General features: G+C 36.4%; 1 protein-coding gene and 1 pseudogene across 1 annotated transcript; one reads left to right on the top strand and one right to left on the bottom strand.

The window, feature by feature from the left end:
* Positions 1–248: 248 nt before the first annotated feature.
* On the bottom strand, positions 249–1,284 carry LOC120201978 (phosphoenolpyruvate carboxylase kinase 1-like). The gene is made up of 2 exons (XM_039202478.1): positions 468–1,284; positions 249–335 (listed from the first exon to the last, which is right to left on the bottom strand). Exons 1-2 carry the CDS (start codon positions 1,246–1,248, stop codon positions 289–291), a joined length of 828 nt encoding a protein of 275 aa, XP_039058409.1. The 5' UTR covers positions 1,249–1,284; the 3' UTR covers positions 249–288.
* Positions 1,285–12,612: 11,328 nt separating this feature from the next.
* LOC120201973 lies at positions 12,613–20,557 on the top strand (annotated as a pseudogene).
* The last annotated feature ends 1,534 nt before the right edge of the window (positions 20,558–22,091 follow it).

Here is a 22,091-nt window from a genome sequence, read left to right as displayed (position 1 = left end):
CTCAAAGCCTACTGTATTTTATCTATGTACACTCTATATTGCTCAACCAAACAGCAAAACAGGAAGAAAGATACCAAAATTTGATATTAATGGAAGACTGGTAGGTTCATGGTGGTTGATGGTCCCCACCATGTGAAGAAAACTCCATGGCACTGGAAAACTGGACTGTGACTTTTGCTTGGTAAAGAGGAAAGCTTGGGGGACCCTTTTGATAGGCTTATATTTACATTGATAAGCTCTTTTTTTACTTATGGTATTCTTTTGACTGATGATAATTCCCTGCTCTTTTCAATCCATTGAAATTGTTTCTCCTCCATTCAAGATCCATGGGTGCCCTGCATTTCACAAAAAGATAGATTCTTTTTAGCAATTTGATTCACTTTTTTTATGAAAAAGTTTGGGGTTTTTTGTTTAATTGATTTTCGATATGAAAAAATGACAGAGAGATTAAAAATTCAAGAACTTACTCAGGACTTGTTCTGCAGATAATCTCCTGGAAACGTCTCTGCAAATCATCTTCCTCAACAAGTCTTTAGCTTCGGCAGAGATCGACCTGAAAATCCTCGAAGGGAACCTCAAGTTCCCTCTCAAAACTGCTTCGAAAATCTCCTCGGCCGTTTCGCCGTAAAACGGAGGAACGCCGGCCAACATGACATACAAAACGACGCCGGCGCTCCAAACATCGACCTTCTCGTTATAAGGCCTACCCATGACGACCTCCGGCGCGACGTAATACGGCGTACCCACCAATCCATGGGAGGTGCCGAGTTCCCCCAAACATGTGGCGGAACCGAAATCGCCAATCTTTAAATTCCCCCTGAAGTCGAAAAAAAGGTTATCGGGTTTGATATCCCTGTGAACGACGCCGTACCTGTGACAATGAGCCAGACCCAACATGAGCTGTTGAGTGTAAGAAGCGGCCTTGCGTTCGGACAGATCGCGTTGGAGGATCTGGTCGTATAGGGTGACCGGCTGACAGAGGTCGAGGATGAGTTGGACGGTGGTTTCCGATTCGAACAAGTCGTGGATTTTGACAATGTTGGGATGGGGAGACAAAAGGGTCATGATCTTGGGCTCGTTTTCCAGGCATTCACGGTCGGTGGGGTCGGAGAGGAGGCGTTTGTCGATGGTTTTGCAGGCGAAGGATGATTGGGTGATGGGACAAAAGGCACGAGAGATGACGCCGAAACGGCCTCGGCCGATCTCTTCGCATGGCTGGTACTTGTTCTTCAATGATTCGCTCAACATTTTTGTGGATGTTGGTTTCTCACTAATTTGGTGGAAATTTATGGGTTTTTTTGTTTTGTTTTAGGGTTTGAGAGGGGGATATATAGAGGAAGAAGCAAGGGATCGTTGAGAGGAATATTCGGTGAGATGGGAGGGAAAGGTGGAGCATTCACGGGAAAGGCAGTTAACACGTTTGTTTCTTCCAGGAGCTGCAAAATAATACATATTTAGTCGTATACTTATTTTTAGATTATGTTTTGATTATTTAATTATTTTTTAAATTATATTAAATGTTATATTTTAATTATATATTATTAAAAAATTAACGATGATTTTAATATGTTAATATAAGATAATATCAATTCTTCATTAAAAATAAAAACTAAAATATTACCACATCAATATTTTTGTTTATTTTTTAATGGCTAAAAAATAATGGGTAAATCATGTATATAGTCACTCGCTTATTCTTGTGGTTTTGTTTTAGTCGCCAACTTTTTTGTTTAAATTATATTTAATGTTACATTTTGATTCTATTTCAGTCACTCATTGTTCAAATATTAATGATAATATTGACGTGTCATCATAAGATATTGTCATATCACCATTATAAAATAAAAAAGATCACCACATAGTAGTTTATTTATTTATAATAATAGCATGTAAACTATGTATTAGTCACCCACTTATTTTCATGATTTTGTTTTGGTCATCTAACTATTTTTTTCTTTAAAATCATATATAATATTATGTTTCGGTTTCGTTTTAGTCACACACCGTTAAGAAACTAACAATGGTGCTGACATATCACAATAAGGTAATGTCACATCATCATTGAAAATAAAATAAAAAATTATCACATCAATATTTCTATTTATTTTTTAACGGCTATAAGATAATAATAGATAAACTACATATTTAGTCACCTACTTATTCATGTGATTCCGTTTTGGTCATCCAATTATTGAATACAAAATATCATTGAATTTTAGGTTTCATGTATTTTTACCATTAAATTTTAAATTACTTTAATTTTGATGTTGAACTTTAATCTCGAATTTAATTAGAACATTGACCGGTTAAATGGTTAACTGTGTGATATAGTGGGTGTTTCTTTCCCATGAATTTTATTATGAGTATTAATTGTGTCATTAAACTTTAAAATACTACAAATCTAGACATTAAACTTTAAAAGATAAAACTATATTATCAATTTAAAATATATATTAATTATTTTTTTAAAAGAGACAATTGTGTCCATCCGCCTCTTTCTCGTCTATCCCTAGACTAGGTACATTGGAGTACAGTGACAAGTACAAAGCAAGGACATTGGGAGATTAGGATAAGGACTTCCATTTTCTTTATAAACTATATATTTAATATTTATGTTCTTATATCTATCTTTTATGGCTAATATTTTATTTTATTTTTTGCTAATACTTTAGGGTAAAAGTGCCCAGAAATGGGTTTTTTCCCCCCAAAAAATCACTGGTGATTGTTATATTTATCGATCTAACATCGATCAGATTATATTTTTTGATCTAACACCCTTTGCAGTAAGGCGCGCCCCCTGCAACGTGTTATACATTGATTTGGCGTCACGTGGGGTAAGGCGCGCCTTATGCTGACATGGATTACATGTGGGTATAGTGCGGCTCCTGGGGCGCGCCTTACGCCACGTAGGGTATAGCGCGGGTTAGGGGCCTCGCCTGACCTTTATAATTATATATAGCGCGGGGTAGGTACCGCGCCTTGTATAATTGTTACAACTTTTCTCGGTTATAAATATCCTTCTCCCCTGGGTTAAGTTCCTCACATCTTCTCACATCTCTCCTCTCAACTTATAAATTAATACAACAATTCCGTCAACGAGTCAGTAATTCTGACAATTTTCTCATATTTTATTCAGAAGTTTGTGCGATTTTTCGTTATAAGGTAATTTTGTGATAATTTTTTATTATATTTATTGTTTATTATGATTATTTGAAAAAATATTATACTAATTGTTGTCAATTAATTTCTGTGTTTGTAAAATTAGAAAGCGGGAATATACGTCGAAATAGTTTTGCAGTACATGTAATAATATAAAATTATATTATTTAAATTATTTACGTTTATGTGTAAAAAAATTTATTATGTTATATTTTTGTTCATATATTATTTATTTAATCAACATTGTTTCAGTTGTTTTTTTTACAGATATAATATTGCCGCACTTTTAAACTCAAAGAATGGCCCGACTTTAAGCTATTGTTTATTATGATGGTGAAATTTTGAGAAGATGAAATCGGCGTTGTTTTCGTATCAAATGAGCGTGTTAAAATATCATTGAAGAGAAACATAACTCTTGATGAGCTGATAACGAAGATTTCGAGGAAGATTCATGTTGGAAGTAGTAGAAGAATGTCGTCGTTGCAGTACAGATTTCCAACATCATTGTTGCCATTAACTTATACAGCGTTCAAACTTTTGAACAATGATGATGTTGAAATGATGGTTGAAGCTCAAAGTAATTATTCAGACGTCGATATTGAGATGTATGCAAATTTTATTCAAGTGCGTGTCGTTCGGGGTCAATCATTAAGCTCCCACTATGGGCTGGCTGAACAAGTTGATCAAGTTGACAGTCCGACGACAGTAATGTGTAATGATTTTAATGCCATAATGGGGAGACATTCATCCGTAACTCCTTACGATATGTACCGAGGTGGGTCGATGAGCAATCCGTATGGCAACATCGTATCTAGATCAAGGGGAAGGCATTCATCTACAAATCCGTTTGACCTTAATATGGAGATGACATCAACGCAACTATCTGTGCAGTTTCCATTTGACACGATGACTTCAAGCTCCAAGGGGAGGCATTCGACTGCGAGCTTTTTCGATCTGAATGTCGATATGCCTTCCAGTTCAAGGGGAAGACATGCAAGTATTAGGTTCTTCGACCTAAATGTGGAGAACATGGAGGAACAATCATCTCTACCAGAAGAACCGCTTTGTGAGCCTGGTGTGGATGGTGCTGAGATTAGACTATTCATTCACCCAGAATCACCGCAATTCAACTCCGATGATGATGATGATGTGGATGAAGTTCCAGCAAATGTGACACAAACTGACCCTCCAGCACACATGTATGAAGCTGATTATAGTGCAATGTATGGGCCAGAATTTGCGGATATGCCTCATCTCGGTGACTATGGATATTACTCATCAATAAATAATGGTGAGTTATATTTAGGCATGGAGTTTTCAAGCAAAGAAGAAGCGATGATTGTTATAAAAAATTACAATATCCATAATTCTGTTCAATCAAGAGTCGACTGCTCCACGACAGAAAAATATGTATGCTACTGTGCCCGACGCGAAAATGGATATAATTGGATGGTTCGCGTATCGAAAAGGAAGAGGAAAAACAACAGATGTGAACTAACAGTATACAACGGTCCTCACACATGTTGTGCTGGAGGGGTCAACCAAGATCATCCCAACTTGGACTCTGAAGTGATATGCCAAGCCATCATGCCCATGGTAAAAGCAAGCTCTCATATAGCTGTTGTTGTGTTGATTTCAGCTATACAATCGCAGTATGGGTACACTGTCTCCTATAAAAAAGCTTGGTTGGTAAAACAAAATGCCATTGTCAAACTTCATGGCGAATGGGATGCATCTTACAACGAACTTCCAGGCTGGTTTAGGCTGGTGCGGAGGTTGAATCCTGGGACAATTGTGGACTTCGAAACCTCTTATGCATACCATAATGATCGAGTTCTCCGAGATCGATACCAATTCTACCGAGTTTTTTGGACTCACCCACAGTGCGTTAATGCTGTCAAATACTGCAAGCCTGTGGTCCAGATCAACGAGACTTTCTTGAATGGAAAATACAATCAAGTTTTATTATTGGCAGTTGTCCAAGATGGCAACCGCAACATTCTTCCAGTTGCTTTTGCTCTTGTCGAATGAGAAGATACAGATTCTTGGGCTTTTTTCCTCCGAAATTTATGTGCACATGTTATCACGAGGGAAACATCTGTGTTATTTCAGATCGTGGAGCTGTGATCAAAGAAACAATGGAGTCTTTGGGTCCAATGTGGCAACCACCCTTTGTCCAACATAGGTATTGTCTCCGACACATTGCTGCGAACTACCATGGAAGGTACAAGAAGAATGATGAGCGTCAATTAATTGTGCACATGGGTAAGTGAAACTGATGTAGTTTGTTTTCTTTCGATCATTTTTAATTTTGCAAGAAAGCAAGTTAGTAAGTTATACATTTTTTGATCAGGTTACGAACTACTTCCTCAAACGTTTGAATCAATGCTTCAAGATTTGCGGGCGAAGAACGAGGAAGGATACGATTACATCAGCCTCATCGATAAAGAAATATGGACGAACGCATATGATGGTGGATATCGATATAGACACATGAAGACCAACTTGGTAGAGGCAATCAATTCAACTTTAAAGGGTGTACGTCACTTACCAGTAGCGACTTTGGTAAATACTACATATTTTCGTTTGGGGCGCTTTTTACAAAGCTCGGGGGACAAGCTCAAACCTGGATGCAAGGCGATCATGTCTATCACCCTAGATTAGTTGCAGATCTACAGAAATTTTTTTTTGCATCAAATGGAATGTCTGTAACAAGCTTCTCTAGAAGGCATGAAATGTTTCATGTCACAGAGTTACCGCGACCTCTTCAAATGATTGAAGCTATGTCGTTAAGAGTAAATCTAAGGGATAGAACGTGCGACTGCGGGTTTTTTCAAGCTCTTAAGTATTCATGCTCTCATGTGATAGCAGCTTGCTCGCATACATGTCAAGACTATAACCATTTTGTGGATCCCGTATACCTACTATCTGAAGTTTTTAAGATATACGAATTTGAGTTTCCCCCATAGGTAATGACAAAGACCCTGATGAGGTTCAAGATTGGCTTCCGATTGTACCAAATCTGAGTTTATTGAGGGAGCGTGGTCGTCCAAAATCCAATCGAATTCATTGCGATATGGATATTCGAGAAAGATCTAGATAAGACAGAAGATGTAGGCATTGTAGAAACCCATGACACAATAGAAAAACATGTCCACTTCTGTTGCCATCAAGTAACAATTGATGAGGAAATGATGTATTTGTTTATCAAATAATAATTATTGTACTTTAATTTGCATTTACTTCAAGTTAATGTCATTCGATAATCGTTGATGAAGATTAAAAAAATGATACAATAATACGAGATTGGACGTTTGCGTTATATGTGATTATAATAAAAGAGATAATAAGTGACAAACTTAAGAAAGTTATCGAACAATTTGGTATTTCAAAATAATTTTAAATACAACAAACTTACAATAAGTATTAAATGGTAAATGATAATCAAATTACAATAACTGATATTAAATGGTAATAAACAAAATTAACTGAAATACATTAAAAAAAGTCAAACAAATTTAACAAAATAAAGTAAGTATTAAATGAGAAATAATAAAAAATTACAATTAAAAAGTCCAATAAACTAAATACAAGTATAATAAAAAACAAAATCTATCGATGCATGCGACGCGAATGTGTTCCGCAGGGCGGTGGCTGTCGATCTCGAGGAGGATTTCTTTGTATCACTGGTTGTGACTCCTCGCTGTCATCATCATCACCATCATCATCGTCGTCGTCGTCGTCGTCCTGAGCAGTTACATTTTGTTGATGAGGAGCTAATGACGATGAAGCACCTCCATAGAATAAGGACCCTGGAGGTGTATGACTGACTATCCCACCGGCCTGCGAAAACTGGGAAAACTCATAAAACCCAGAAATTGCTGAGTATGAAAATTGTACATGAGGTGTCTGTACTGTGGCCATAGGTGATGAGGCTGAACCCACTAAATATCCAATATATGAACCCCAAGTCAGATCTGCAAACATAGACCCATAATAGCCTCTAGGAGGGCTCATCTGTGACGGTGGCGGCGGCGGGGTCATAAAAGCATGTGAAGGCGGCGGTGGCATCTGGTAATGGAAAGGCGGTGGCAGCATCATATATGGCTATGGTATGTAAGCCGATGGATACGGTGGCTGCTGTGAAGGTCCTGCTGGTGTAGCTGAGGATGAACTGGAAGCTCCTGCTCTCCGTCCACGAGTCGGGGGACAATGGTGCTGTGTCGGTGAACGTCTCTGTCGACGTCACGGAAAGGTCTGCCCTCGTGCATGCTCAGGAAGCAGAAACGGTTTCCCGTTACTGTTGAACCACTCGTAATAGCCGTCAGCAACCATCAAGAGGTCAAGTAAAATGGGCTCTCTACGGGGAAGGCGCTGATGTCGATCCTCCCACAACACGACCCACACATGATGCCTCACCAGCCAATCTGTATTTGTCTTGCCGCGTCTATCTGTGCTATGTAACTCATCCATATTGTGAGGTGCTTCCAAAATTGGTTGAAAACAACCAAATTACCGGAGCACGCGATCAGCGGAGTGCCACTCGACGGTCGCATAACATATCAAAGGGACTATCGCCATCCAAACATCTGATGGGCCCTCAACTCAGGTGGGATCACCGTCCTCACATTATCAGTAGAATATAGCATCCATTCAAACTAAAACAAATATATATAATTTTTATCAAAATAGTAATCTAATTATATAACTATAATCTAAAATCGATTTTTAAACATTAAAATTCATACCTGTGTGCCAGCCTTCTGATCGATTAACACCCTAATTTTTTCTAAAGCATCAGGTAGCTCCTGATGATTTTTCCTATCAGTAGACCACCTATTCAAGAAAAATAATTTCTTATTCACTGTTTAAAATTATTAATATACAAAATCAGTTTTATAATTACCTCAGGAGTAGCGGAAATACGAATGGGTTCTTGACAATGGGACATAAAAAGGGCAATCAATACCATGCCCAAGACTGCAGCAACAGGAGACATCTGCCGATAGCATTATGCCTGTAGTCAATGGCTCGACACATCTCCCTGTACATGCAAGCCAAAACTGCCGAGCCCCAACTGAGTGATCCGACCAAATGAAGTCGCCAAGATATTGCAACCACATACAGTTAACTTGGTTGCGCGATTTGTTCGGCATCAGCAACCCTCCTATCAGCTGCAGTATGCATACCCGTGCATACTATTTAACTTCATCGTCAGACGCGTCCTCGCTCAACTCCCGAAAATTGGCATCTAACCAATTTAACGGTATCCGTCCACCGTTAAAATTTTCCGGGACACGTCCTAGACTAACCCGACACAAAGTAGTCCAAGAACCGAAAGTTATCCCTGATATCACACCTCCATCCACCGGAAGCCCTAGGTGCATAGAAACATCCTCAAGTGTGATCGTGCACTCTCCGCACGAAAGATGGAATGTATGGGTCTCCGGCCTCCACAGCTCTACTAAGGCAGAAATAAGGTCTGATTTTATCTTACAGTGACCCTGATATCTACCTAAGTGACCGAATCCAGCCTAAATACGACATTACACGAGTATATATAACTAACTTAATGTTCCTAATAAAAAGATCTAATATACGGTCTCTCTCCTAAAATATAAATAATTACACAAATTAATTTTTAAACTAATAATCATGCATTAAATTAATTAATTAATTAATTAAATTAAAACGTTAAAATGTTACCGTATCAGTAAAGTGTCGAGATATATGATTTCCATCCAACCAATGTAGACCGCCTTCCATTTTATATCTGTAAAAAAAATAATTAAATAAAATATTAAACAATTAAAATAATTAAATAAATTACTAAAAAATACTAAATATAATAAAATATACCTTAATAAGAGAATATAAGAGTATTTGAGAGAAGTTGAGAGGATTTGGTGTGATGAAAGTGATTGAGAATGGGAGGGATGGGTGTGAACGGGTAGGGGTAGGTTGGTAATTAAGGGTATAGCGCGCCGCAGGGGCCGCGCCTTTCTGACGCGTGTTAGAATCACAGGTAAGGCGCGGCCCCTACGGCGCGTTATACCCTTAATTACCAACCTACCCTTGCCATACACACGTGTATCCATGTCAGCATAAGATGCGTCGTAGGAGACGCACTTTACCCCACGTGGCGCCAAATCATCGTATAGCGCGCTGCAGGGGGCGCGCCTTACTGCAAAGGGTGTTAGATCGGGAAATATAGTCTGACCGGTGTTAGATCGGTAAATATACCGGTCACCAGTGATTTTTTTGGGAAAAACGCCCCAGAAATATGGATGGAAAAATTTATATCCCAAAATAACGCACTTAGTAAATTAATTCTTCATCTAGGGTGTTTTCTACAGTGCAATGCCAAAGACCCCCAGGATATCTCGGAGTCTTCAGGCAAAAATGAAGGATATTGGATTGTTTGGCATCTTCATGTATGTTTGGCATATTATTTTTAATATATTATTTTTAATAATACTTACAGATTATAGCTTGAAAGAGAATTTCGTTCAAGATTTTCTCTATTATTCTTCTGACAAGTTGATGTTATACAAAAATCTTCTCGAATTTTTTACTCACTTCTTTTTTACCTACAACAATATATTAAAAATAATATTTTAAATACCTTTACGAAATATACATATTTTATTCGAATAATACTTACAGATTATAGATTGGAAGAAAATTTCCTTCAAAATTTTCTCTACTATTCTTTTCAGATGATTGCTCTTTTAATTCTTCTCCAGATTTTGTCTATTCTCTCATTTCCTCACCGCTACTTTACTCCTCAATTCTCAAACAAAACACCCCCATTTTATAACATACCGAATATTTATTATAATTTTTCGTTCAACCACCAACCAACCCAATTACTAATGAATAATTAATATTTACATTAATACTTACATGTTTCCCAGTCTAAGACAAACTACCACTTACACTGAAGATGCCGAGTAATCCTGAGCATTTTTGCTTGTCAAACATACCTGAAGACGCCAAGCAATCCAATGTCCATTTTTGTCTGAAGACTCCAAGATATCATGGGTCTTTTGTTTTTATGGAATAAAGTGATTAAAGCGGCCATAGGGGTAATAGGTGGTTCATCTTTTTAGTTTGAACGAAGATTTATAATCGTGATTAAAAAATCTTTGGTCGATATTAAAATCATCTGCTTCCATAATAAAAGAGAAAGAAGATGAAGGTACTCGATCTTTTTCCCAGTCTTGTTTATGAAGTTTTATAATGACCTTTGATAATGTCATGTATAGAATTATAATAGCTACTCATAAATTGACAAACCTAATTGATGTGTTCGACTATCAATTGATTGGGCTCTTATAGATAGGTCTGTAAACGAACCGAACGCACACGAACGGAGGTATATTCATGTTCGTTCATTTAATAAATAAATGAACATAAACGAACACGAACATAAACGAACAAATTTTTTTTTGTTCATGTTCGTTTATTAAGGAATATAACTTGTTCATGTTCGTTCATTTAATAAATAAACGAACATAAACGAACGCGAACATAAACGAACACGGACATAAATGAACACGAACATAAACGAACATAAACGTTGGAGACCCTACCTTCCATTGTTCTTTCATGAAAAATAGTCGACAATGCAAATAAACCAAATCTACAGTGATAAATAGCGTAAGAGTTGATTAGCAGTGATGAAATGTTTGAAGATATCAAATATTTCAATCTATCTTTTAAAGATATTAAATGATTCACACGACTTTAATTTAACGCTATAACATTTATCTTAGTGGTCCATGATTACATATGAACAATCATTTTCCGCTATTACACTCTTTTTCAGAAATTGCATAAAAACATTTGTTTTGTTTTCTGGCAAATTTTATATATTTTTCTCTTTACTGATGTTTATATACTTCCGATTGTTATCTTTATATTCCCATCTATTTCTAGAAAGAAGTATGATGTTTTCTTGAGTTTTAGATGTGAAGATACCCGCAAGAACTTTACATATCAACTATTAAGCCAAATAAAACAGAGAAAGAGATGAAAACAAACATGTAAAACTTCATATTGCACTATAATATAACTTCTTTTGAAGCTTTTAGCGATCGTCTCCACTCTCCAGTGAACACTAGGGTTTGGGAAAAAAGGGGGAAAATGAATATAGGTGCGAGGTGTCTCACGGATTAACATATTGGATTTAATCTCCAAATAAAATTGGGTTAATTATGGAGTTGGTCATTAGAATATCATATTAATTAATATTTTTAAGATACTTACAAATTGATCACCAAAATTGATTTAAGAAGATTGGGTTAAACATAAATGAATGAACATGAATGAACATAAACGAACATAACCGAACAAGCATAACCGAACGTTCACGAACGTAAATGAACGAACGAGACCTATGTTCATGTTCGTTCATTTAATTAAACGAACAAAAAATCTTGTTCATGTTCGTTCATTTAATAAATAAACGCACATAAACGAACTTCCCACCGCACGGTTCATGAACGGTTCGCTGAACGTTCAGTTCATTTACAGGCCTACTTATAGATCACATAGCCTTATTAAAGATCTTGTCAAATGGTCGTGGTTTCTCGATAAATACAAGACGTTCGAGATCCTTTCTATGACAATATTATATATACACATACTCTACTATTAAATTATGATTATAATATGTGAGAAAAACATGTTCGAGGTACACATGCAGCATGCCAAAGATACATGTTATAATCCATAATATGATGTAGAGTAAAATTTATTTTATGTATAAAACAAATTCCCATTTCCTTTGATTACAAGTGTCTAAATTTCAAGATCAGGACAAGCATTGATCAAGTCATAATCATTGCCATTCATACAAAATATGCTCAACCAAGTGTGTTTTTATTACGTAATTTTTTATTGGATAAACTATATGATTAGTATATAAATTATTATTTTTTGTTTTATTTTGGTATCCAAACTTTATTATTTTTCAAAATCATACCTAGTATTTAGTTTATGTTTCATTTTGATACCACCCCGTTAAAAAATTAAATAAGAACGGTGATGTGTTATCATAAGATAATGCTCCGCCATTAGGGATGACAGACAAATACAATTTCATGGATTTTGCATCGTGCCTGCTCCAATTAGGGCGGGATGAACATACGTTTGGTGGGTAATGGGCGGGTGCATGTGGATGTAAAAAAATCATACACGCCGTGGGTAGTGGATAGGTGATGGATTTAGGACATTACCCGCCCCACATCAGTTTGATCAACATCCTCCCGCTCACTAACTAACCACTATATAAATTTTGGACCATTATGAATTTAAGTATAATTTCAAAGACTATTATGTAAATCTTAAGATTTTATAGGATATGACTTGTAATTTAACCAAATGTTAGAGTATATACACGTTAGGCTATAAACATTTTGTAGTATGTGAGGTTGCTGCCAGGCGGGTATGGATGAGTGGTGGGTTTCTAGTAATGGTGTGCATTTTTTAATACGGATATTATCTGATCCAAAATTTCGTATATCTGAAAATTCAAGATCACTAAAATTGTGATTCGTATCAGATCTGAAAAAACCGGATATCCCAATGGCTGGGGGGATGGGCTGGAGACTAGGGTTGAAACTGTTGGGCTCGAATAAAATCATCTTAAGGCCCGATTTATTTTTGGATAATCCAAGACTGATGTTTCATCGATCCGTATCCAATATGATTATTCGGTTTTTTTCTTCGATAACTAGTCCGAGTTATCCAAAAAATAAAAAATGGATTGGATATCCAAATTTTTGGATCGGATCAACGGATTGAATTGGTTGGATCGAAATTTTTTTGCACACCCGTAGTATCCAGTTGGGTAGTGGGTGTGGGGTGGATTTGAGAATGTACTCACAAGGGCAGGTGTGGTTTTTAAAAAAAATTACTCGTAGTGGGTGGTGGGGTATCTACACCCGCCCTGCCCGTTTGCCATCGCTACACATCATCATTGAAATAAAATTAAAAAATAATGTCATGTCAGTAATTATGTTAAGTTTTTAACAATGAGTACCAAAATGAAATCTAAACTAAATATTAGGTATGATTTTAAAAATAAATAAAATTTAAATATCAAAATGGAATAAAAGTAATAATTTAAATATTAAACACAAATTTATCCTTTTTTTTCTTTTTTCTATAAGATATTGAGCTTATAAAATCCATAAATAAGGGATGAGATTATACAAAAAGTTAAAGCCCAATAAGAGAGATTCCTTTAATTGTTGTAGCAACATGATGAGCGAGTAACAAATCTCCATGAGATTATTTAAATACTTGAATTTTATTAGTTTTATTTTTTTTCACACTTTTTTATTTTTATTTTAAAAAAATTATTTTTAACTTGAATAAGAAAATAAAAAAGAAAAAATAACTTCAATGACCGAAAATGCTTTATAATATACGATTTAACCAACTTTTTTTGATTTGCAAAAATAACCAACAAAATCGCAATGCGAACTCCTATTTCGCAACACAGTTTCCAAATTCGCTATGTGAACATAGGTAAACACAACTATCGCAACGCGAATTTCGTTTTCGTAACGCTAATTACCGACATAGGTAAACACAACTATCGCAACGCGAATTTCGCAAATCGAATTCGTCAATTTCGCAACTTAATTTCCGATATAGGTAAACACGGTAGAAAAAATCCGGTAAAAAAAATCCGAATTCGACAATTTGAAAACTGAGTTACGAATTTGGTAAATTCGTGTTGCGAAATGTCAAATATCGCCTTTTAAAGAAAAAATTAAAGGACATAAAATGCACTGGAGTGGTTTTTAACCTGGGACATTCCAGTTGCTAAGTCCACGTATGAATCGCTCAGCTAAACTTACGCCTGTAAATGAATTGAACAAACACGAACGAGCGTATGCTCATGTTCGTTCGTTCTTTTAACTTTAACCAAACAAACGAACTGTCGAAATGATTTTTTCTTTAAGAGGCGAGATTTTACATTTCGCAACACGAATTTGCCAAATTCGCAGCTCAGTTTTCAAATTGACGAATTCGGATTTTGACCGGATTTTTCTACTGTGTTTACCTATATCAGTAATTAAGTTGCGAAATTGGCGAATTCGATTTGCGAAATTCGCGTTGCGATAGTTGTGTTTACCTATATCGGTAATTAGCGTTGCGAATTTGAAAATCACGTTGTGAATTTGGAAATTGTGTTGCGAAATTGGAGTTCACGTTACGAATTTCAGATCGCGTTACGAATTTGTTGGTTATTTTCGCAAATCCAAAGAAAATTAATTAAAATAGTATATTATAAGACATTTTCGGTCACTAAAATTATTTCCTCAATAAAAAATGAGAGAGAGATCAAACAATCTTTACTCTCACGTTCTTTAACTTCCTTATGTCTTTCTCCTAAAGAAACACCAACTAATAACCATCCGATGGCGGAACACAAGAAGAATTAGTAGGGGCCATTACCCTAAAAAAATTAAAAAATTATAATTTAAACCCTTAAAGTTTTTTTAAAAAAAATTAGTTTGCCCCCCTCCATATGTTTAGAAATTCAGATTAAACTTTAAAATTTGAATTTTCTTAATTAAATCCACTATAATTTTTAAAAATTCTTATTAAGCCTCTTAGATTTTCAAAATTTTAATTTGAACCTTTGAATTTTTTAAAGTTTTAAGTTGCACCTTAAACTCTATCACCAAGTTTCGCTACTGCAACCATCTCTGCATCGACGGCGACTCTTCACTTAAATTAGAAGGACGAACCACCAATAATCGATGTAACCTATTTGTTCTCATCAAAATATTTAATTTTATAGTATTCTGAATTAAAAAAAATAAATTCTGAAACAAAGTCATGTTCAAAGTAAAAAAAAATTAACTTAATTCGAACCAAATAATTACTATTACATCCCTTTATATATTCATTGATAATTACTATAATTTTTCTCTATATATTTAGAGACAATTATTATAATACTTCTCCTATATACTTCATTTGTCTCCCTATTTTACCGAATAAAAATAAAAAATTACTTATTTGGAAAGGACCGGACTAAGATTATGCTAAGCTAGAGTGACCCAATACCTAATTTGTAGTTTGTCCAAATTTCCAATTCAGTAACTTGACGGCCAATAAAAAAGGGTCATATTTTAATTACACAAAATTCAAGGGATCAAGTAACAATTATAACATTCATATCCCCGTTGCTGGTTTTCACTTCCTTCCGATTCCGAGCTGTACTTCATTTCCCACTCGATTAGAGATAAAAAAAAATCAAGGGTTTTTAGATTCAGAGATTGTGAATCCAAGAAGCTAGGGTTCGTAATTTGTTTCTTTCAATTTAAATCCTTCAAGGCGAAGCAAGTGAAGAACCAGTGAGCGAAGATCAGGATTATGTTAAAAGGAGGAGTATGGCAGAACACGGAGGATGAGATATTGAAAACGGTGGTTATGAAATATGGGACGAACCAATGGGCTCGAATTTCTTCTTTACTTGTTCGTAAATCTGCTAAGCAATGTAAGGCTCGTTGGTATGAGTGGCTTGACCCTTCTATCAAAAAGGTACATTTTTTTGGAATTATTTTTAGGTTATTAAGATGGTTTTGTTTTAAAAATGAGTGTTGATAGAATTTTTATTTGTTTAATGTCGGATTGCTTATTTGGATTTCTTCTTAATTTACCAAATAGGTAATGGGTATTGAAGCATTTCAACATTTCGATTTGTAATGGATTCTTTCTTGAACATTGGGGGTTTAGGATGGTTTAGAGTTGTTTAAGCTACATTAGAAGTGTTTTTATTTGATTCGTTTCTTTCGATTAGCTAAGCTTAATTTAAAGAAAGGATATTGTTATTTGTAGCTTGTTGTTACTTGCTGTTTGGTTGCTCAAAGTTTGTTAAAAAAAGCAACAATTTAACTGTAGAACACCAAAATAATGTTTGATTAAAAGTATGTAAATATTTAAAATGTGGACTAACCCACATTTGGATGTAATTATCGGATATAGAAATAGCCATCACAAAATTTTACATCTTACTCTCTGTGTACATGTGTCGATATATGGCCTTTTCTTCTGGAGCATAAAATAAAGTGGCTAAAGTGAGAAACAAGAGCATCTAGTTAGTAGAATTGGATTGTTTTGGTGCTTAAGCTGTCAGTGTCATTCTTGCTGAAAGTTGGGTATTACTGTTTCTCTTTGCTGAAATATGGTTTTTTTTTTCTGGAGCATAAAATGAAGTGGCTAAAGTGAGAAACAAGAGCATTCTAATTCGAGGAAGTGGATTGTTTTGGTGCTTAAATTGTCAGTTTCATTCTTGCTGAAAGTTGGGTATTACTGTTTCTCTGTGTTGGATTTTTAAGGTGTGTTTTTAATTTATTCCTTTTGATGAATAAAAGCTATCTGTAATTTTTTCTATTCGGTTCGATTAATAAGAACTTTGAAGTGATAAATTGGGGTTTGTGACATATGTAGATTGAGTGGACTAGAGAAGAGGATGAAAAACTGCTTCATCTGGTGAAAGCTTATGCCAACACAATGGAGAACAATTGCTCCAATTGTTGGTCGGACTCCATCTCAATGTCTTGAGCGATATGAGAAACTCCTTGATGCAGCTTGTGCTAGAGATGAAAATTATGAGCCTGGTGATGATCCCAGGAAACTATGGCCGGGAGAGATTGACCCTAACCCTGAATCAAAGCCTGCACGTCCAGATCCTGTGATGTGGATGAGGATGAGAAGGAAATGCTTTCTGAAGCTCGAGCTCGGTTAGCTAATACTAGGGGTAAGAAGGCTAAGAGGAAAGCTAGGGAGAAACAGCTTGAAGAGGCCAGGAAGCTTGCATCTTTGCAGAAACGGAGGGAACTTAAGGCTGCTGGAATTGATACAAGGCATCGGAAGTGGAAAAGAAAGGGAATTGATGCAGAAATCCCTTTTGAGAAGAGGCTTCCTCCATGATTTTATGATGTTGCTGATGAAGATAGATCTGTTGAACAGCCTAAGTTCCCAACAACAATTGAAGAACTTGAGGGAAAGAGAAGAGTTGATATAGAAGCACAGTTAAGGAAGCAGGATATTGCGAAAAATAAAATTGCACAGAGGCAGGATGTTCCATCAGCAATATTGCAGGCCAACAAGCTAAATGATCCAGAAACAGCGAGGAAGAGATCCAAACTTATGCTACCAGAACCTCAGATTTCCAATCATGAATTAGAGGAGATTGCAAATATGGGATATGCCAGTGATCTCCTAGCTGGGAATGAGGAACTGGCAGAAGGGAGTAGTGCTACTGGTGCTCTTCTTGCAAATTATTCCCAGACTCCACGGCAGGGAATGACACCTTTACGGACCCCACAAAGAACACCTGCCGGAAAAGGTGATGCTATCATGATGGAAGCTGAAAATCTAGCTAGGTTGAGGGAGTCTCAGACACCCTTGCTTGGTGGAGAAAACCCAGAGTTGCACCCTTCAGATTTCTCGGGGGTCACTCCTAAATCACAGGTCCATCCGATGTTGACTCCGGCAGCAACTCCTGGAGGTGCAGGTCTTACTCCTAGAATTGGAATGACACCTTCAAGGGATGGCTATTCTTTTGGTTTGACCCCTAAGGGAACTCCCATCAGGGATGAGCTCCTCATAAACGAAGGGATGGATCTACATGACAGTGCCAAGCTTGAGCAACGAAGTCAAGCTGATGCGAGAAGGAACTTGCGATCTGGACTTGGTAGTCTTCCACAGCCGAAGAATGAGTACCAAATAGTCATTCAACCACCCCCAGAGGAAAGTGAAGAACCAGAGTAGAAAATTGAAGAAGACATGTCCGATAGGATAGCCAGAGAAAGGGCTGAGGAAGAAGCACGATACCAGGCACTGCTTAAGAAGAGATCAAAAGTGTTACAGGGGGAGCTTCAACGGCCTTCTATTGCATCCCTGGAACTAATTAGAGATTCTTTGTTGAGTACTGGTGGAGACAAAAGTTCCTTTGTTCCCCCTACTCTAATTGAACAGGCTGATGAACTGATAAGAAAGGAGCTTCTGTCATTGCTGGAGCACGACAATGCTAAACTTGATGAAAAGGCCAATAAAGGGAAGAAAAAGGGTTCCAAGTGCCCTAGTAATGGATCTGTTCCTAGTATTGAAGATTTTGAAGAAGATGAAATGCAAGAATGGGTTGTCATGCTTTTCACTGATTATGTTGCTTTTATTTCATTCTTTTATATTCAATTTATGTTTCCGAACCTTAGTAAATTTACAGGACGTTCTCATCACACTCTTCAATTTCTTGTTACTGCAAGAATTTGTCATTTGGTGCTTGTTATAGAATTGAGTTGAGCTTGTGGTAAACATTGCCTATCACAGGTTTTATTCATTATGAAGTTCAAACAGCCTAAACTCTCATAAGAGAAGTGGAAAAGTGATTTTCATTTGATTTTACCTTATAAATATTGTGGTGCCTGTAATTATTACCGTCTATATCTGGTTCTGCATGTAAGGTCTTGTACAGTAAATTCTATCTACGGAATACCAACTACTTCTCACTTTTCAGATTCAATTCCCTTTCAACCTGATGCTGAGATTCTTTTTCTTTTGATCCTCAAGTTTTTAATATCATAAATGATATATGAGTGTAACTGCTGATGAGCCTTTTGCAAACTGACAAATTGCTTTATTTTTGTTGTCAGGCTGATTCATGGATAAAGGAAGAGGCTGAATATCTTCGTGTGGCAATGGGACACAAAAATGAATCTCTTGATGATTTTGTTGAAGAACATAATACTTGCTTAAATGATTTCATGTACTTCCCTACTCATCATACTTATGGTCTATCAAGTGTGGCTGGAAACTTGCAGCCCTGCAGACTGAATTTGACAATGTGAAAAAGATGGATAATGTTAAGTCAAAGGCAGAGGGCATGGAAAAGAAGTATAGTGTTCTCACACAGGGTTATGAGGTACAACATTAGACACCATCATGTTAATTTTAATTGAAAATTTTATCATGCATGTTATAATCACCATTATACAATTTCTGTTATTAGATTTCCTTGAGAACTTTTGTCCTTCATGCATTGTGTTTTCTTTATGTGTCTGAACCCATTAAACAATTTGCGTAGTACTTAATAACATATACATAAATCTTTATAGATCATGTTTTCTTTAAATGTGTCTGAATTGTGTCTGAATTGAGTAAATAATTTTGGTAGTGTTCAATAACATTTACAAAGTCTTCATATATGTTTCCTTTATGTGTCTGAATCCAGTAAATTGGTTGCCTTAAGATCTGTGTTTTTGTTTATTTTGGTTTGGTTATTCAGTTATCTATTTATTTTGTTTTTGTTTCTGCAATCTGGTGATACTTGATGTCTTACGTTAAGACATTGAAGAGTCGGCTGATGTCTTATGCTAAAACATTTGAAATGCTGCATCGTAGGGAACATGTTTGAAATTGTAGTTCCTTTTGAACTAAACAACTGAAATTTCATTTATCAGAGACGGGCTGCAACTCTTGGTCGTCAGATTGAGTCGACTGTTAAGCGGATGGATACTGCAGGAACAGAACTAGAGTGTTTTCAAGCTTTACAAAAGCAGGAGCAGCTAGCAGCATCACACAGGATAAATGGTCTCTGGGAGGAAGTTCAGAAGCAGCAGGAGCTTGAACGAACATTAAAAAGACGCTACGGAAATCTCTTAGCCGAGATGGAAAGGATACAAAAGCTGATGGATGTATAGAGAGTACAAGCCCAAAGACAAGAGGAGGCAGCTGAGAAGGATCGTGCTTTTGAGCCATCTGAGGCTGCAGCAAGTCAAGATGCTGTTCCAAGCTTGGGACTTTCAGAGCCTACACCTTCCGCGGAGGATGTTGACTCTGCTCTTGATGGCCCAGCCAAGCCTGAAAGTTGATATGAATGTTGATTCAGGAAAAGAGTGGACTACTATGGAAACAGAAACAGACGGAAGCATGTCTGGTAATGTGGCTTTGGTTATGGAAGACAATGAGGATAATACCATAAAAACACCGATCGGAGATGCTGTAACAAGTTCTGAGGTTGCATCAGAATCTGTAAACCCTGATGCTGTCTCTACAAATCAGGAAAACATCAAAGAAACGCCTGAAGGTGAAGTTTTTACCGATCACATCAAGGTTGACAATTCTTCTGTCTTGGGTGGTGATACTGCTGAGAGAATCAAATGGAATAGCTGTTTTAGCTCTTAACAAGTTCCAAATTTTATCGAATTGGAGTCATTATTTCTTCCTCATTCAACCAGTAATATCCAGGGATTGATGGATCGGAATCAACCTTTGCATTTTCATAAGAAAGAAATATCCCATGGATGCTAGCTATGTTGGAGGCAAGCATTTTCTGTTGTAATATTTGCATCCCCGTGTTTTTAAGTTGCAGAGAATTTTTAATATAATTTTTTAAATTTACATTTTTAGTATAAAATTCAGCGCTTGTCTCTATTCTCATCTCTCACTTTCTAACGAGTTTTCTTCATCGAAGGTAAGGGCTTAAAACATGAAGTTGATAGGGTATACATATATTGTTCGTGAGGAAGATATTACATCTGATTTGAGGGGAAGTTTTAGAATGGAGTTCAAATACTGATATCTACCATTAATTCTATAATTTCGAAGCTAGCCGCCCCATTGGCAGCTGTTGTTCGAGAATTTTCTGCATGAAAAATCATAAATATGAGATACTACAAGAAGAAAGGCCTTAAATATCAATCAAGAAATGTCGAAATTTTACTTAATTCATCTTGAATCTGTCCCTTCCTCCCCATTTCCGGACATGATTGTTCTCCGGACTGCTAATTTAGGTGATTTGGAGATTCTGGGAATGTTTGATTGGTTCAGTGGTCCATACATCAAATTGCAAGACAACATAAGAGAGTCAAGACATAAACCATACTCAGTCCCAACACCAACCCACATCCATACTCCATCAATATTGAAAATTTCCAATTGAATCCATCATCATCATTGTCTCTATCAAATTTGGCTGGACTCCCCTCATCATTATCACAGCTATTTGATAATGACAGCCCGCGCCCTGCATAAACCCAAGTTCCCTATTTAGGAATCATTTGTGAAAGTATCAAATTGCTTGCCTTGAGGAATGGGTCCGTTTAGATTATTCCGAGAAAGGTTTAACACTGCTAAGAAACCAAGATTGTTTAGCTCTGTTGGGGAATAATGTCTCTTATAAGGTCATATATATTAGGATGATCAAAATTAAGATGTTTGATAAAATTGTTAGAACATTTAGTAATATGAGACATGTTTCAGATTTTAAAAAAAGTTTAATTTCATTCAGAACTCTTGATTCAAAAGGATATAAATATCTACCTTAGAGCTTCTTTCTTTCTTGGTCCACCTTCTCCAAATAACTCGTTCCATTAAAGAAGCTCACTCATATTTGTAGATTCTGATGACACACTTGCACAAACCTGTTCATGGGGCATATTTAAAATCATCCATCAAAAGAGAAAGAACGTCTACACTGCTATACAAGCGAGATGCATGTCTATCTTAAGCCACTGTCGAAGCTCTCTCCTTTTCCTTTTCAAAAATCTCTCGTATGTGGCAAGGTGCAGCGGTCATGCAAAGGTTCTTCAGGTCAATTCCAAAATATCCATTGGTCATATTTGCAATAGCTTCCAAATCAACATTGGGTGACAATTCGTCTTTGGCTAATATAACTCCTAAATTTTCTATCTATTTGGAGCATCAGGCAAATTAACCAGCAATCTTCAAGGAAGCCTCCCAATGACTGCCTCATCAAGGCCAAATGGTCGGTTTCGTAGCAGCAAGAAGCAACACTTGTTCCTTATCCTTCGTATGGAGACTATCCCAATTTACCATAAATCCATTCTTTAACTTACGCATAGCCTCATGTTCACATGAAGCGGTGCAGACTGTCCAGA

Source organism: Hibiscus syriacus, unplaced genomic scaffold (genome assembly GCF_006381635.1).
Source record: "Hibiscus syriacus cultivar Baekdansim isolate YM2019G1 unplaced genomic scaffold, ASM638163v2 tig00008138_pilon, whole genome shotgun sequence".
NCBI classification, from domain to species: Eukaryota; Viridiplantae; Streptophyta; class Magnoliopsida; order Malvales; family Malvaceae; genus Hibiscus; species Hibiscus syriacus.
The sequence above is the reverse complement of the archived record's forward strand: the minus strand, read 5'-3'. Positions and strand labels throughout refer to the sequence as shown.

What these genes read in the sequence shown, in the direction of transcription:
- LOC120201978 (XM_039202478.1), bottom strand. Translation starts at nt 1,248, where the DNA reads ATGTTGAGCGAATCATTGAAGAACAAGTACCAGCCATGCGAAGAGATC. An exon ending in ATCTGCAGAACAAGTCCTGA is followed by an intron (nt 336 to 467) that starts GTAAGTTCTTGA and finishes TGTGAAATGCAG; the next exon opens with GGCACCCATGGATCTTGAAT.